The sequence below is a fragment of the Salmo salar genome, chromosome ssa19 (genome assembly GCF_905237065.1).
Source record: "Salmo salar chromosome ssa19, Ssal_v3.1, whole genome shotgun sequence".
NCBI lineage: Eukaryota > Metazoa > Chordata > Actinopteri > Salmoniformes > Salmonidae > Salmo > Salmo salar.
Window position 1 is genome coordinate 42,143,125 of NC_059460.1, and position 13,634 is coordinate 42,156,758.

Genomic DNA, 13,634 nt, shown 5'->3' on the forward strand with positions numbered 1-13,634 from the left:
TTTCACGTCACAACAATATTCTACATCAATCGTTCTGTTGGAATTCAGCGTGCGGCCGCGGTTTCACATCTGCGCTTCTCTATTGTTCACTCAGGTAGGATTGGATTTGAGCACAAACGCATACCTCAACAAGAATGGCTATCTCAGTCGTCAAGATCGGAATTTCATTGAAAATGCTACCAAATAACAGTGCCGTATTCTTCAAATCGGACGGTGGGAGATTTGGCCAAACCAGGACGATTAAATTGCAAACGGGGTCAAAGTACAAGATTGAAGTGGTTGTCAAACCTGGGGCTGCAGAGGCAACGTAAGTGTTATGTAATAGTAACACAATAACATAACAATAACAAGGCGATATACAATCAGTACCGAGTCAATGTGCAGGGGTACGAAGTAATTTAGTTAATTTAAGTAATATGTACATGTATGTAGGGGTGAAAGTGACTAGGCAATCAAGATAGATAACAAACAGATTAGCAGCCGTGTGTGTGTGTGTGTGTGTGTGTGTGTTGTAGTGTCAGTGTAGTATGTGTGAGTGCATGGGTATTGAGCCAGTGCAAGAGAGTCAGTACAACAACACAAAAGTGGGTTATACGCAAATAGTCCAGGTGGCCATTTGATTAACTGTTCAGCAGTCTTATGGCTTGGAGGTAGAAGCTGTTTAGGAGCCTTTTGGTCAAATACATGCCGTGCGGTACCGCTTGCCTTGCGGTAGCAGAGAGAACAGTCTATGACTTGGGTGGCTTGAGTTTGACAATTGTTAGGGCCTTCCTTGCTACCCTCTTTAGCGCCTTACGGTCAGATGCCAAGCAGTTGCCGTACCAAGCGGTGATGCGACCAGTCAAGAGGTTCAGCTGTAGTTTTTGAGGATCTGAGGTCCCATGCCATATCTTTTCAGTCTCTTGAGGGGGAATAGGTGTTCTCCTGCCCTCTACACAACTGTGTTGGTGTGTTTGGAGTGGACCATGATACAGTAGGTCCTTAGTGATGTGGACACCTAGGAACTCTCTCGACCCGCTCCACTACAGCCCCGTCGATGTGAATGGGGGTGTGCTCGGTCATCCGTTTCTGGTAGTCCCCGATCAGCTACTATATCTTGCTGACGTTGAGGAAGAGGTTGTTGTCCTTGCCTCCAGTTTTGTTTATTCCATGTGTAACTCTGTGTTGTTGTATGTGTCGAATTGCTATGCTTTATCTTGGCCAGGTCGCAGTTGCAAATGAGAACTTGTTCTCAACTAGCCTACCTGGTTAAATAAAGGTGAAATTAAATTGAAAAAAAAAATTCTATTAGGCTTCCAGCATGTTTGACAGAGACCAGCATGGTTGAAGGCTACCTAGTTTTTTTTGCGCAGTTTCTACAGTAGTTGGCTAAACATGCACTCAAATGTGTTTCTGTATTTGGTTATTCATTCCTGTCTTTGTAATTTATCATTCCATTTATTATGGTCAGTCATTCGGCAGTATCCTGCACTGTCTGCTACAATGTCAAACAACACCAGTGTCGCCAATCCCCCCCCCCCCCACCAACCCCTGCCCCAGTCAAGCGATCACAAAAGTATTGTCTGTGATGTAACTGTTATGGTCCTGTCCTGTCCTCAGCACTATGAGTGTAGGCGGAGTCATCTTCCCCTTGGAGCAGAAGTCTAGAGACCCCCAGTCTGTAGTCTACACTGGCATCTACAACACAGAGGGCATGACTCACACCAAGAGTGGAGACAGACAAGCTGTACAGATCAGCTTGCAGGTAATAAAGGCAAATTATGACATGACGACAGATATAGTCTTCCTAGGATTACAGACATAAAGTACTTTTACATGTTTTATTTTTATGAACAAGTAGACAAACCAATTGACCCTTCGCTAGGCCCCGCCCGCCTTGGTTACTGTTGCAACCTCAAACAACATTTTCCCTGAAAACCCAATTCCTCATTCAACTACTGGCGAAATCCCCTCACAGAGATCTCAAATTGTGTTTCTAATACACAATGAAATGAAACACAGACTACCTCTTGCTAATAAGGAAACTCTTGGATGTGTTGTGGTGGACTGTCATTACAATTACTTCACGGGAACCTAGTAAAAATATGTTTATAGTGTAGTTAGCCACTGAATGGCTCTCAATTCACCATGTCTGCAGGTAGTCAAAGCTATAACCACTTTGGAGCTAATTAGTGCTCTCAAATCGTATCCTGCTGTCAACAGCAGATGGGAGTTGTATTCATAATATGCAAACTTAGCTAGCTAAAATACATTTTGAGAAAACAAGTTATATTAAGTGGCTAGCTAGCTAGCTAGCGTTAGCAACGTTTGATGGTCAATGAGACTGAGAGCTAACCAGTTTATCTTGCAAACAATGTAAGACAAGTATAATTTGGGATTAGAGAAATACTCTAACAGGCTCAGGAATCACAGTAGCAAGTACTCCTGTTAGCAAGTACAGTAGAAAATAATTGAACAAACTGTTCAATTATTTAGCCATTTAAACATTTACTTTTTGAAGAAAACTCTGTTTTTGCTTTCGCCCTCATTGGCTTTAATGCGATTTAATTGTGAGCTTGTTATCCATTGGAGCACTATGATTGGATGCCCAACATTTTGGGGCGGGGCTTAGCAAAGGGTCAATTAACAAGTAGACAAAACAATTAACAAGTAGACAAGTTAATTCAGAGCAGTTCACCAGTCCCATTACAAATACCTTAAAACTTCAATGACTAGTTTGGGCATTTATTTGCTTAAATCACTGAACACGTTTATTAGAGCTAAGCCAGATTTTGCTCATTTGCATAGTTAATTGTTTAATTTCACCATTCTCTTCTGGCATTTTAAAATACATTTTTTCATTTCCTGCACTAATGTGTTATCATTACCCCACTGTTTCAAATTTTGTTTGTTTTAGTATGCCTCTATACTGGGAGGCTCATGCACATTCCGATACTGTATGTCAATATCTGATCTATGGGTGGGTGTGGGTGTAAGTGTGTCTGTGCATATGAATGGGAGTGTGCGGGAGGGTGAATATGACTATGTGTAGGAGGCCGGGAGAGAATGGATGTGTGGATGCATAGGGTATATGTTGCACTGCATGTGAATGAAGGAGAATGGATGAGTAAGTCGATGTATGAATTGGGTGTAAATGTGTCTGAGAAAAAGGGAGTAGGAGCTTCAAAGCCCTATAAAGGCATAGCGCCTCAAAGTACAAAAAAGTATTTGCTTTATGTTTTTTGTGTGTTCTCTGTTAAATGTTTGCTCAGCCTACATGTTCACATATTTTATATGTGTAATGTATACAATAACTTTGTATTTATACTATGACTCTTCCATATCCATGGGATGTCCACCGCCCTCATAAGACATAAGTCTGCTAAAATGTTTTATCTGGTTCTTCAATGACAGATGGAACAGACAAGGTTAACTTTGATTCTTTACAAATAAAGGCCAACAAAATCCAACTTATTACATGGAATGTGTACGGGCTTCATGATGGCAACAAAAAAAAGCATAAGGCTTTTGAACATTTAATTAGATTGTCAGCAGATGTGGTTTTCCTGCAAGAGCTACACCTCAAAAAAGGAGACATTGAATATTTAAAGAGGAGCTGGGTTGGAGAGGCCTATACTGCCACCTACTGTAGTAACAGCAGAGGTGTAGGCATCTTGATAAATAAGAACAGACCCTTTTCCCTTATATCCCAGCACACGGACCAAGAAGGACATGTTCAAATTTTTGATTGTACCTTAAATGGGGATAAATACACATTGTATATCCCCCGCTGGGGTAAACCTGGTGTTTTATTTTTAGCTAGAATTCAAGCTATATTAGATCAAACCAAGACAATAACCATTTTTTTAGCTGGTGACCTAAATCAAGCATTTAGCAAGTTAAGTCAGACATAGCAATAAAAAAGGGAAATTCAAGGAGCCTCCAAAGAGACAGAAAAATATAATCTCTACAAATATTTTACAGGATACCTGGAGATTATTATTCCCAATGACAAAAGACTACCTCTTTTTTCTCAAATTAAAAAAAGATTTTTGAGAATTGACTACATTTTTATTTCCAAAAATGCACTCAACATTTTACTGGGTTCTTGTTATGTGAATTTCAGAATATGGAGCGCATCTTCAAGACTCAAAATGTATTAAATATGTGAATGAAAAAATAAACACCTTTACCATTACAAATTTAGACAGAGCGAAAAGCCAACCTCCGACATAATTTAGGATGCTTTTAAGGCATACATTAGGGGAATGATAAGCTCATACTTGGAAAAAGTTAAATCTGAGCCAACAACTACAGGTTAAACTCAAATATAGCATACTATTTAATGGCAAAAAATAAATACATGCCAAACCATTTCTAATTTACAAGATAAGGATACAAGTGCTTTAATTAGGAACAACAAATCTATTAATAACAATTTTAAAAGCTTCTATGAAATCTATGAGTCAGAATTAAGTAACAATTGGAATGATCCTGTAGCCTTCCTAGAATCATTAACCCTGTAGCAACTATCAGCTAAGTTCCCGTAAAAAATAATTACAAAAAAATGGAAATCGTCCAAAATGAAATATTAGCAACTGTTAAAACAAAGCACCAAGGATGGACGGCTTTCCCATTGAATTTTATTTGGGACAAAGTAGCGCCCCTATTTAATCAAATGACAACACACGTCAATCAATTCAGTGCTTCCTAGTTCCATGTATCAAACAGTTATTTCAGTTATATTAAAACCAGGAAAATATGCAGAGTTTCTGCAGATTACAGACCCATACGTTTAATAAATTGCGACAATAAAATAATAACAAAACCCATAAGCAACAGAACGGTAAAAGTCTTACCAGTCTTGATACATAATAATCAAACAAGGTTTATTAAAAATAGACACTTACAAACAAATACAAAAACATGTTTCAGTATAATACAATACGCTAAAGTACAAGATGTAGATTTATCAATAATTGCTGCTGATGCTGAAAAGGCTATCGTCCGGCTTGAGTGGCCTTTTTTATTTAACTTTGGAAGCATTTAACTTTCCAGCTGAAATAATACTTTTCATTAAAAAAAATAATATATAAATATCCTAAAGCAAAAATATACACAAACAATACACTATCTGGTGAAATAGCTTTAGAAAAGGGCACGAGACAAGGATGTCCTCTCTCCCCCCTCCTGTTTGCCTTGGCAATTGAACCACTAGCAGAAAGAAATAGACAGGACCCAAACGTAACAGGTATCAGTATTGGTAAACATGAATATAAAATAAACTTATTTGCAGACGATATCCTGATATAATAAACTAATATTTAAAACTCAATGTCCCCCTTATTAAAAATAGTTTCGGAATACTCTAAAATCTCAGGATATAAAATGAACGTGGGAAAAAAACAAAAAAAATGGCAATGGGAAAAAGAATAACTCATGATCCACAGCAATCCTTTAAGTGGACCACAACAAATATTAAATACTTAGGATGCTTAATAAGTGACAACAAACGAATATATAAAGATAACTTTATCCCATTACTCAACAATATGAAAGCAGATCTAATTAAATGGAACAATCTCCCCATAAATCTTACAGGTAGAATAAACCTCTTTAGAATGGCATGGCTCCCATTTATTTTCGCTAATGCCAATTACCTCACCAAAGACATTCTTTAAAAAAGTATATCCGGCCATAACAGACTTCATATGGGCAAATAAAATTAATAGAATAAATTGGAAATATGTCCCTAAATCTGAGTGTGGTTTTAACCTTCCAGATTTGGAATTGTATCAACTCGCCACCCAAGGCTTTTACTTGCAACATGTTGTTAAATGCACTAAAGAGGGACAATGGGTAATTATTGAAGATGCCGCTTGCTCTTCCCCAGAATATTTTCACGTGTCTGTTTTCAAAGGATGGAGCCACGAACTTGAACAACTTCATAGTTAAGAACACTATAAAAATATGGAAGAAAGTAAAACAGATTCTACAAGAACCAGTATCATTCACTAAAAACACATCCCTATGGATTAATCCTTGGATAGCTTTTCAGAATCCACCGATAAATTGGCCCACATGGAAAACTACATGCATAGAAACTGTAATTGACGTGATAATAGAAAATGTAATTATTTCCATGACAAGTTGTCTATTGTTTATGTCTATGCATGGTTTTGTTTATTGTAAAAAAAAACTACCTACATAAAACATTGCAAAAAATTATAAAAAATATGCCTCTGTATCATATATCTGTATCATATAGCCTGGTCCCAGATCGGTTTGATATCTGCATCATCTAGCCTGGTCCCAGATCTGTCTGTGTGGTATAGCCAACACCTATGGTCATGCCATGACCATAGGTGTTGGGGCAAGACAGCACAAACAGATCTGGAAACCAGGCTATGCATGATCTATATGAACACATTCACAACAATCCCTATAGCCCATTACACATGTAGGATATTCATTTTCAGCTGTCAACTGTTCATGATCCAAATCATGAGGAAAGCTCTGAAGCAGTGTGTCTGTTTATTATTATTATCATTATTATTATTATTATTATTTGTCTTTTCTTACTAGACATGACTTTGCTTATAGCTAGCTACTTTATTGAGTAAAAATGTACTAACTGTGACTGTGATAAGTGGTTCTCTCACCTAGTTACCTTAAGATGAATGTATTAAATGACTAACATGTCAATGTAAATTTATTATTTTTAGGTCTGTCACACCTTCTTTAACCTCAATGTCAACTTGTTTTGACATCTCATTTGTTTTTTTAGCTGTATAGATGATGTATTTTAGCTGTATAGATTATGTTTTTTTTGTTGCTGTATAGATGATGTATTTTAGCTGTATAGATGATGTATTTCAGCTGTATAGATTATGTTTTTTTAGCTGTATTGATGATGTATTTTAACTGTATAGATGAGGTATTTTAGCTGTATAGTTGATGTATTTCAGCTGTATAGATTATGTTTTTTTTTTGCTGTATTGATGATGTATTTTAACTGTATAGATGAGGTATTTTAGCTGTATAGATGAGGTATTTTAGCTGTATAGATGAGGTATTTTAGTTGTATAGATTATGTTTCTTTTAGCTGTATAGATTATGTATTTTGGGATGTTTTCAGTGTATTTTGAACTCTTTCAGACAATCGCGAAGAGAAAAATGTGTGCACTAAAATGACAAAATGTTAACTTGAGTTAACTGATTAACTCTGACAGACCTAAATATTTCCTCTCCCAGTTCCCAGAGGTGGGCTCTTTTGAAGTGGTGTGGCAGGTGAAGTACTACAACTACAACAAGAGGGACCACTGCCAGGGGGGCAACATTTTCAACAGCATCGAGTACGAGTGCAAACCCAACGAGACACGCAGCCTGATGTGGGTCAACAAGGAGCTGTTCGTCTGATGGACCAACCAACACAGACAGCATCAGGGTTGTGTTCATTAGGCACCAAAACGGAAGTTAACGTAGTGAAACTGGGCAGTACTACCTAAAATTACAAAAGCTGAAGAACATACGAACTTCCAGGTGTAGGCAAACTCAAGGAAAACAGAAAGGAAAACGCCTCACCTGAAATTAGCCAATAAAAATGGCTGTTTTAGTTTTCCGTTGCAAAATGTTTTGCTACGGTGTGCCCTAATGAACACGACCCTGATGTCACTGAAATGAGAGATGGATGACAATCAGCTGCTGTGTGTTTCAGCTGTAGCCAGCGTACAACCCCTCAAAGTGGATCATTTGCTGACTACTAGTGAAACTGTTAACCCAAACATCTTTTCCTCAGAGTCTGTTGTGGCATAATGTTCACCCTCAGGTGTATTCTGTTCCATGGAGTGCTTGTGTGTGTGTTATCTATTTATATCTATGAAGGCAGTGTGTTAATATGGATGTGTAGATGTTATGTGTGTGTGTGTGTGTGTGTGTGTGTGTGTGTGTGTGTGTGTGTGTGTGTGTGTGTGTGTGTGTGTGTGTGTGTGTGTGTGTGTGTGTGTGTGTGTGTGTGTGTGGATCTATGCATATCCATGAAGGCAGTATGTTAATATGTACACTGTATGTGCAGACGATGCGTGTGTTATAGTACTGTAATGAGCAGTCAGTGGTTTTTAATTTTTTTAAATTGTCTTAGCTTTTTTTGTTCAATTAAAATGTTGTCCCATGTGTCGTTTTCCCATGTGTCGACAGAGTACAAGTAGTATAGGACATCTGTAGAAGTGAGTGTTTACATTTAGAAGATTTTACAAAATATTTGGACAAATCCATGAAATTATCTTATTTTTGAATTGGGCTGATTTTGACTAATCAAAAATCGATCCTCAGAATATCATATTTCTGTAACAAGCTGTTAGCCAGCACTTATCTTATTTCTATCTTTATTTTTGTCAAATTAAAAGTGTTATTATATTAGTTGGGAAAACACTATCAATACTGAACAACAATATAAACGCAACATGTAAAGTGTGAGATCCATAGATTAGGGCCAGATTAGGGCCAGATTAGGGCCAGATTTGGGCCAGATTAGGGCCAGATTTGGGCCAAACTGCAACTCAGTTAAATCTTTGAAATTGTTGCATGTTGAATTTATTTTGTTGTTCAATATATATATTTTTAAACAATATAATTTACTATGAGATATGTAGCAAAAATGCAACAAAATGTTGTTTAGTTATCAGAGCACCGTGCAATGTTACAACATCTTTAATAGATTGTGGATATGTTTTTAATCTAAGTCATTGTAGCTTTAACATTTTGTGGAGGTATTTGAATAGTAAATATATTTGGGAAGACATTTGTGTGCTTTTTTTTGTCATTTGAATGCTAGGAAACAAACAAGTAAGTCTTAGGTTATTACTGTGTAATTACTATTTTCCCATGTCATTTCTTAATACCTGGACATTGCTATACCCTAAAATATAGTAAAGTTAAACCTAGTTAATTGTGGTTTTGGGTCAGTTGCTAATAATTTTTTATTTAAAAACAAAATACTAAAAAAATCTTCTTAGGTTTACAGTCTAAGAAAACATGAAAGGAGCATGCTATGTATCCATCCATAGCTTCTGGTATGAGGTTGGGGACTTGCATGCCTTGGAAATGAAGTATGAAAACATTCTGCTGTGATGAATCTTGCATGAAAATGCACTCATTAAGTAGGTTGCCTAATAATGTTGTGGTCCTCTGTGGCTCAGTTGGTTGAGTACGGTGCTTTCAACACCAGGATTGTGTGTTTGATTGCCGCTGGGACCACCCATAAAAAGAATACATGCGGCAGGCAGGTAGCCTAGTGGTTAGAACGTTGGGCCAGTAACCGAAAGGTTGTTAGATCAAATCCCCGAGCTGACAAGGTAAAACATCTGTTCTGCCCCTGAACAAGGCAGTTAACCCACTGTTCCCCGGTAGGCTGTCATTGTAAATAAGAATTTGTTCTTAACTGACTTGCCTGGTTAAATACATTTAAAAAATGCGTGACTGTATGTTTTTGGGGGTTAAAAGGCTCTGGTAAATGGCTGTTATTATGTATACACAGTGTGTTATATTAGACACTTTACATCAGCTCTACTGTTGGCTATGTGAGATTAGGCAGGATTTGTATTTTTAATATCTATTTAACTAGGCAAGTCAGTTAAGAACAAATTCTTATTTACAATGATAGCCTACCGCAGCCAAACCCGGACGACGCTGGGCCAATTGTGTGGCCGCCCTATGGGACTCCCAATCACGGACGGATGTGATACAGCCTGGATTCAAACCAGGGACTGTAGTGATGCCTCTTGCACGGAGATGCAGTGCTTTAGATCGCTGTGCCACCTGGGAGGATATGTGAGAACTTTAGGGGTCAATGCTGGATGATAAAGCCCATAGGACCCCCTGTCCCTAACGAAAGGGATGGGGGGGACTGGACACGACATCCACAGGCTCCTGTCAAAGAATAGCGGTAGCCCAACAGTAGGTCTGGACAATGGGGATATTCTTGCATGCACTGCACAGTTTCCACCACTGAGTCGTGCACTTGTGCAAACAGACATGGGAGGAGTAAAATAGAGCCGAGTTCCCCGGATGTACTGTAATGCTAGTATTTTACGAGTTTCCCACTTGTTATGAACGTAACATTAATCCACAACATGGCGTTGAGGATGTGCTGAGATCTTCAAAATAAAAGTGATCTGTTTCACATAGCACTGAAAGGAGAGGAGTGTGCATGTGAGCTGTCCTTCCATTGCGCCCTTGAACATTGGCAGAACCCAATCTCTTTTTTTATTTTGGGGTAGGCTACATTGGAAGACTGGCAGTGGCTAGACCCAAAGCATGAATTGCAGTCTTTCCTTGTCCATATACTGCTCTAAAGTAAGGAAACAAATAAGTCCTGTTGAACTTTCCCTTTAAAACATATGGACTTTTATTTCGAAGTGTAGGCTGGTTGCTGGCGGGTCTCATCCCCCTCCACACCTACGGTGTCCCTCCTCCTCGTTACTGACCCGCCCTGCGGGTTTCCCTGTGCCACTGCAGTGAAACCGACGGTAAAAGAGAGAGAGGATCTGGTTAAAAAAGTAAACAACAACCTGAATATCACGAGCGCCGTGTTTTGTAATAGCGAAACCCCCTTTTTATATCGTTTTTTTCCCTTTCCGTTCACATCTCCGGGTCAACCTATTTCGTCATCCAACCGGCAATATGGTAAGCAAACGGCCGCGACTCTTATTGTTACCCACCAAAACGACAGAGAAACGCCACAGTAAATACAGTCAAATGTCTGCAGGTAGAGGGACTATAGCCTACCGTTTTTTGGACCGTTTGTTGTGTTATTACCGTGTTATATGTGTCGCAGAGTGAGAGGAGACCTTACCGCCCTCCCTCGCAAGGGAAGAGGAAACGCTTTCCTTGCCAATTGTGCCTGTGTTTATTGGGCAGTGCTATGGCCGAGATATGCCCTTCCTAGTCGTAACCCTGTCTACGCTGTTTATCCCAAAGTAGATAAGTCAACACTCTCTATCATAACATGTTAAAAAACCCAGATTGTGCGACACTAGGAGATTTACATGTTCTGCTTTCATGTTGTTTCCCCTGACCGTGAGTGAGTGGCTATCTTGACCGATCTGTAGCCTACCCTAATTTGCTGTAATCTGCTTTATAAATAAGACTACATTGCATTTAGCAGGCAGGACTAGACATGAACAAATCAAGGAGAGGGGATGAGAAAAGACCGATGCATGTAGCCTTGGTGTTCAACAACCCCCTTTCATTTCGTCTTGCTACAGTGTGATTTAGTTCTGATCAAGATTACAAGGTAGCTACTGTCGTTCGCTCTAACATCTTTATTTAACCTTTATTTTAACTAGGCCAGTCAGTTAAAAACTAATTCTTATTTACAATGACGGCCTACCAAAAGGCAAAAGGCCTCCTGCGGGGACGGGGGCTGGGATGAAAAAGTAAAAGAAATTCAATAAAAAATATAGGACAAAACACACATCACAACAAGAGAGACAACACAAGACTACATAAGGAGAGACCTAAAACAACAGCATAGCATGGCAGTAACACATGACAACACAGCATGGTAGCAACACAACATGACAACAACATGGCAGCAGCACAACATGGACACCTGCTCGTCCAACATCTCATTCCAAAACCATGGGCATTAATGTGGAGTTGGTCCCCCCCTTTGCTGCTATAACAGCCTCCACTCTTCTGGGAAGGCTTTCCACTAGATGTTGGAACATTGCTGCAGGGACTTGCTTCCATTCAGCCTCAAGCATTAGTGACGTCGGGCACTGATGTTGGGTGATAAGGCCTGGCTCGCAGTTGCTGTTCCAATTCATCCCAAAGGTGTTTTGATGGGGTTGAGGTCAGGGCTCTGTGCAAGCCAGTCAAGTTCTTCCACACAGATCTCGACAAACCATTTCTGTATGGACCTCGCTTTGTGCACAGGGGCATTGTCATGCTGAAACAGGAAAGGGCCTTCCTCAAACTGTTGCCACAGAGTTGGAAGCGCAGAATCATCTAGAATGTCATTGTATACTGTAACATTACGATTTCCCTTCACTGGAACTAAGGGGCCCGAACCATGAAATACAGCCCCAGACCATTATTCCTCCTCCATAAAACCTTACAGTTGGCACTATGCATTGGGGCAGGTTGCGTTCTGGCATCCGTCAAACCCAGATTTGTTTGTCTGACTGCCAGATGGTGAAGTGTGATTCATTACTCCAGAGAACACGTTTCCACTGCTCCAGAGTCCAATGGCGGCGAGCTTTACACCACTCCAGCCAACGCTTGGCATTGCGTATGGTGATCTTAGGCTTGTTTGCAGCTGCTCGGCCATGGAAACCCATTTCATGAGGCTCCCGACGAACAGTTATTGTGTTGACGTTGCATCCAGAGGCATTTTGAAACTCGGTAGTGAGTGTTGCAAATGAGGACAGGTGATTTTTACACACTACACGCTTCAGTACTCAGTGGTCCCATTCTGTGAGCATGTGTGGCTTACCACTTCGCGGCTGAGCCGTTGTTGTTCCTAGATGTTTCCACTTCACAATAACAGCCCTTACAGTTGACCGGGGCAGCTCTACTAGGGCCGCAATTTGATGAACTGACTTGTTGCCACATTGAAAGTCACTGAGCTCTTCAGTAAGGCCATTCTGTGGCCAATGTTTGTCTATGGAGATTGCATGGCGGTGTGCTCGATTTTATACACCTGGCAGCAACGGGCGTGGCTGAAATAGCCAAATCCACTAATTTGAAAGGGTGTCCACATACTTTTGTATATGTAGTGTAGATCATTTTAGGCCAGCCAACAGGCTACCCCATCGATGGTGGCTACACGGCTAGGCTACTCTGGGTTGTGAGTGATTGAGGTGGGGTGCAAGGAGGACGGCGGCACTTGCTTAAGCGTGAATGTCCTGATATAGGGACCGGACCGTATGCTGCCTAGCAATCGAGCACCACCCACATACATACATATCGACTGAGCGCTACCCGGGTAGCACTAAACTAAGAGATAAAAGACGTGGCTAATCACCAGCACAAGTCATGATTCATCCTGCCTGGATGCCTGGAGACGCTCCCTGTGTGGTGCCAGTCAGTGCATGTCTGCCCACTCACACAGGATTTATTAGCATAACTGTTGCATTGCTTCTAGCGCAAGGAGCTAATACAATTGTGAACAGGCCTATATGATCTCATGAGTCCAGGTAAACTAATGAAACATGCACCTCTGGACAAATCTTGGCTATAGTCTGATAACTGTGCATTGAATGGGTTCTAGAACAAGGAGCTAAGGTTGCATTTACACAGGCAGCCTGATTCTGATATTTTGCCACTTAATTGGTCCATCAGATCAGATCTTCAGTCACTTAATTGATATTTTGACCAATCAGATCAGATCTTTAGCCACTAATTGGGCAAAAGATCAGAATTGGGCTTCCGGGTGTAAACGCAGATCTCTTGAGTCCAGGTAGCCCAATGAACGGTGTTTGGAACTCGGTTGGAACCATCCGTTCTTGGAAATGTGATTTTTTTTCAATGAGCTTTGAAGACCTCCTGTCTAAAAGGTATCAAACAGTCCAACTGGCAATCAATTGATCAATCCTGCATCTCAGCATTTTCACAGTCTGGCCAAACATAAGCCAGTATATACCATCCAGAGC

The 13,634-nt window shown here is 40.0% G+C and overlaps 2 protein-coding genes across 2 annotated transcripts in view; both read left to right on the forward strand.

Annotated features, from left to right (window-relative positions):
* On the forward strand, positions 1-8,779 carry cnrip1b (cannabinoid receptor interacting protein 1b). The gene is made up of 3 exons (XM_014158039.2): positions 1-307; positions 1,600-1,744; positions 7,234-8,779. The coding sequence occupies exons 1-3, from the start codon at positions 135-137 to the stop codon at positions 7,396-7,398; spliced, it is 483 nt and encodes a 160-aa protein (XP_014013514.2). The 5' UTR covers positions 1-134; the 3' UTR covers positions 7,399-8,779.
* Positions 8,780-10,409: 1,630 nt separating this feature from the next.
* The window catches only part of LOC106578839 (calcineurin subunit B type 1), a 31,549-nt gene continuing 28,324 nt past the window's right edge, over positions 10,410-13,634 (forward strand). The window contains exon 1 of the mRNA XM_014158042.2: positions 10,410-10,662. Coding sequence (XP_014013517.1) covers positions 10,660-10,662 — 3 coding nt within the window. The 5' untranslated portion in view covers positions 10,410-10,659. The remainder of the gene's footprint in view (positions 10,663-13,634) is intronic.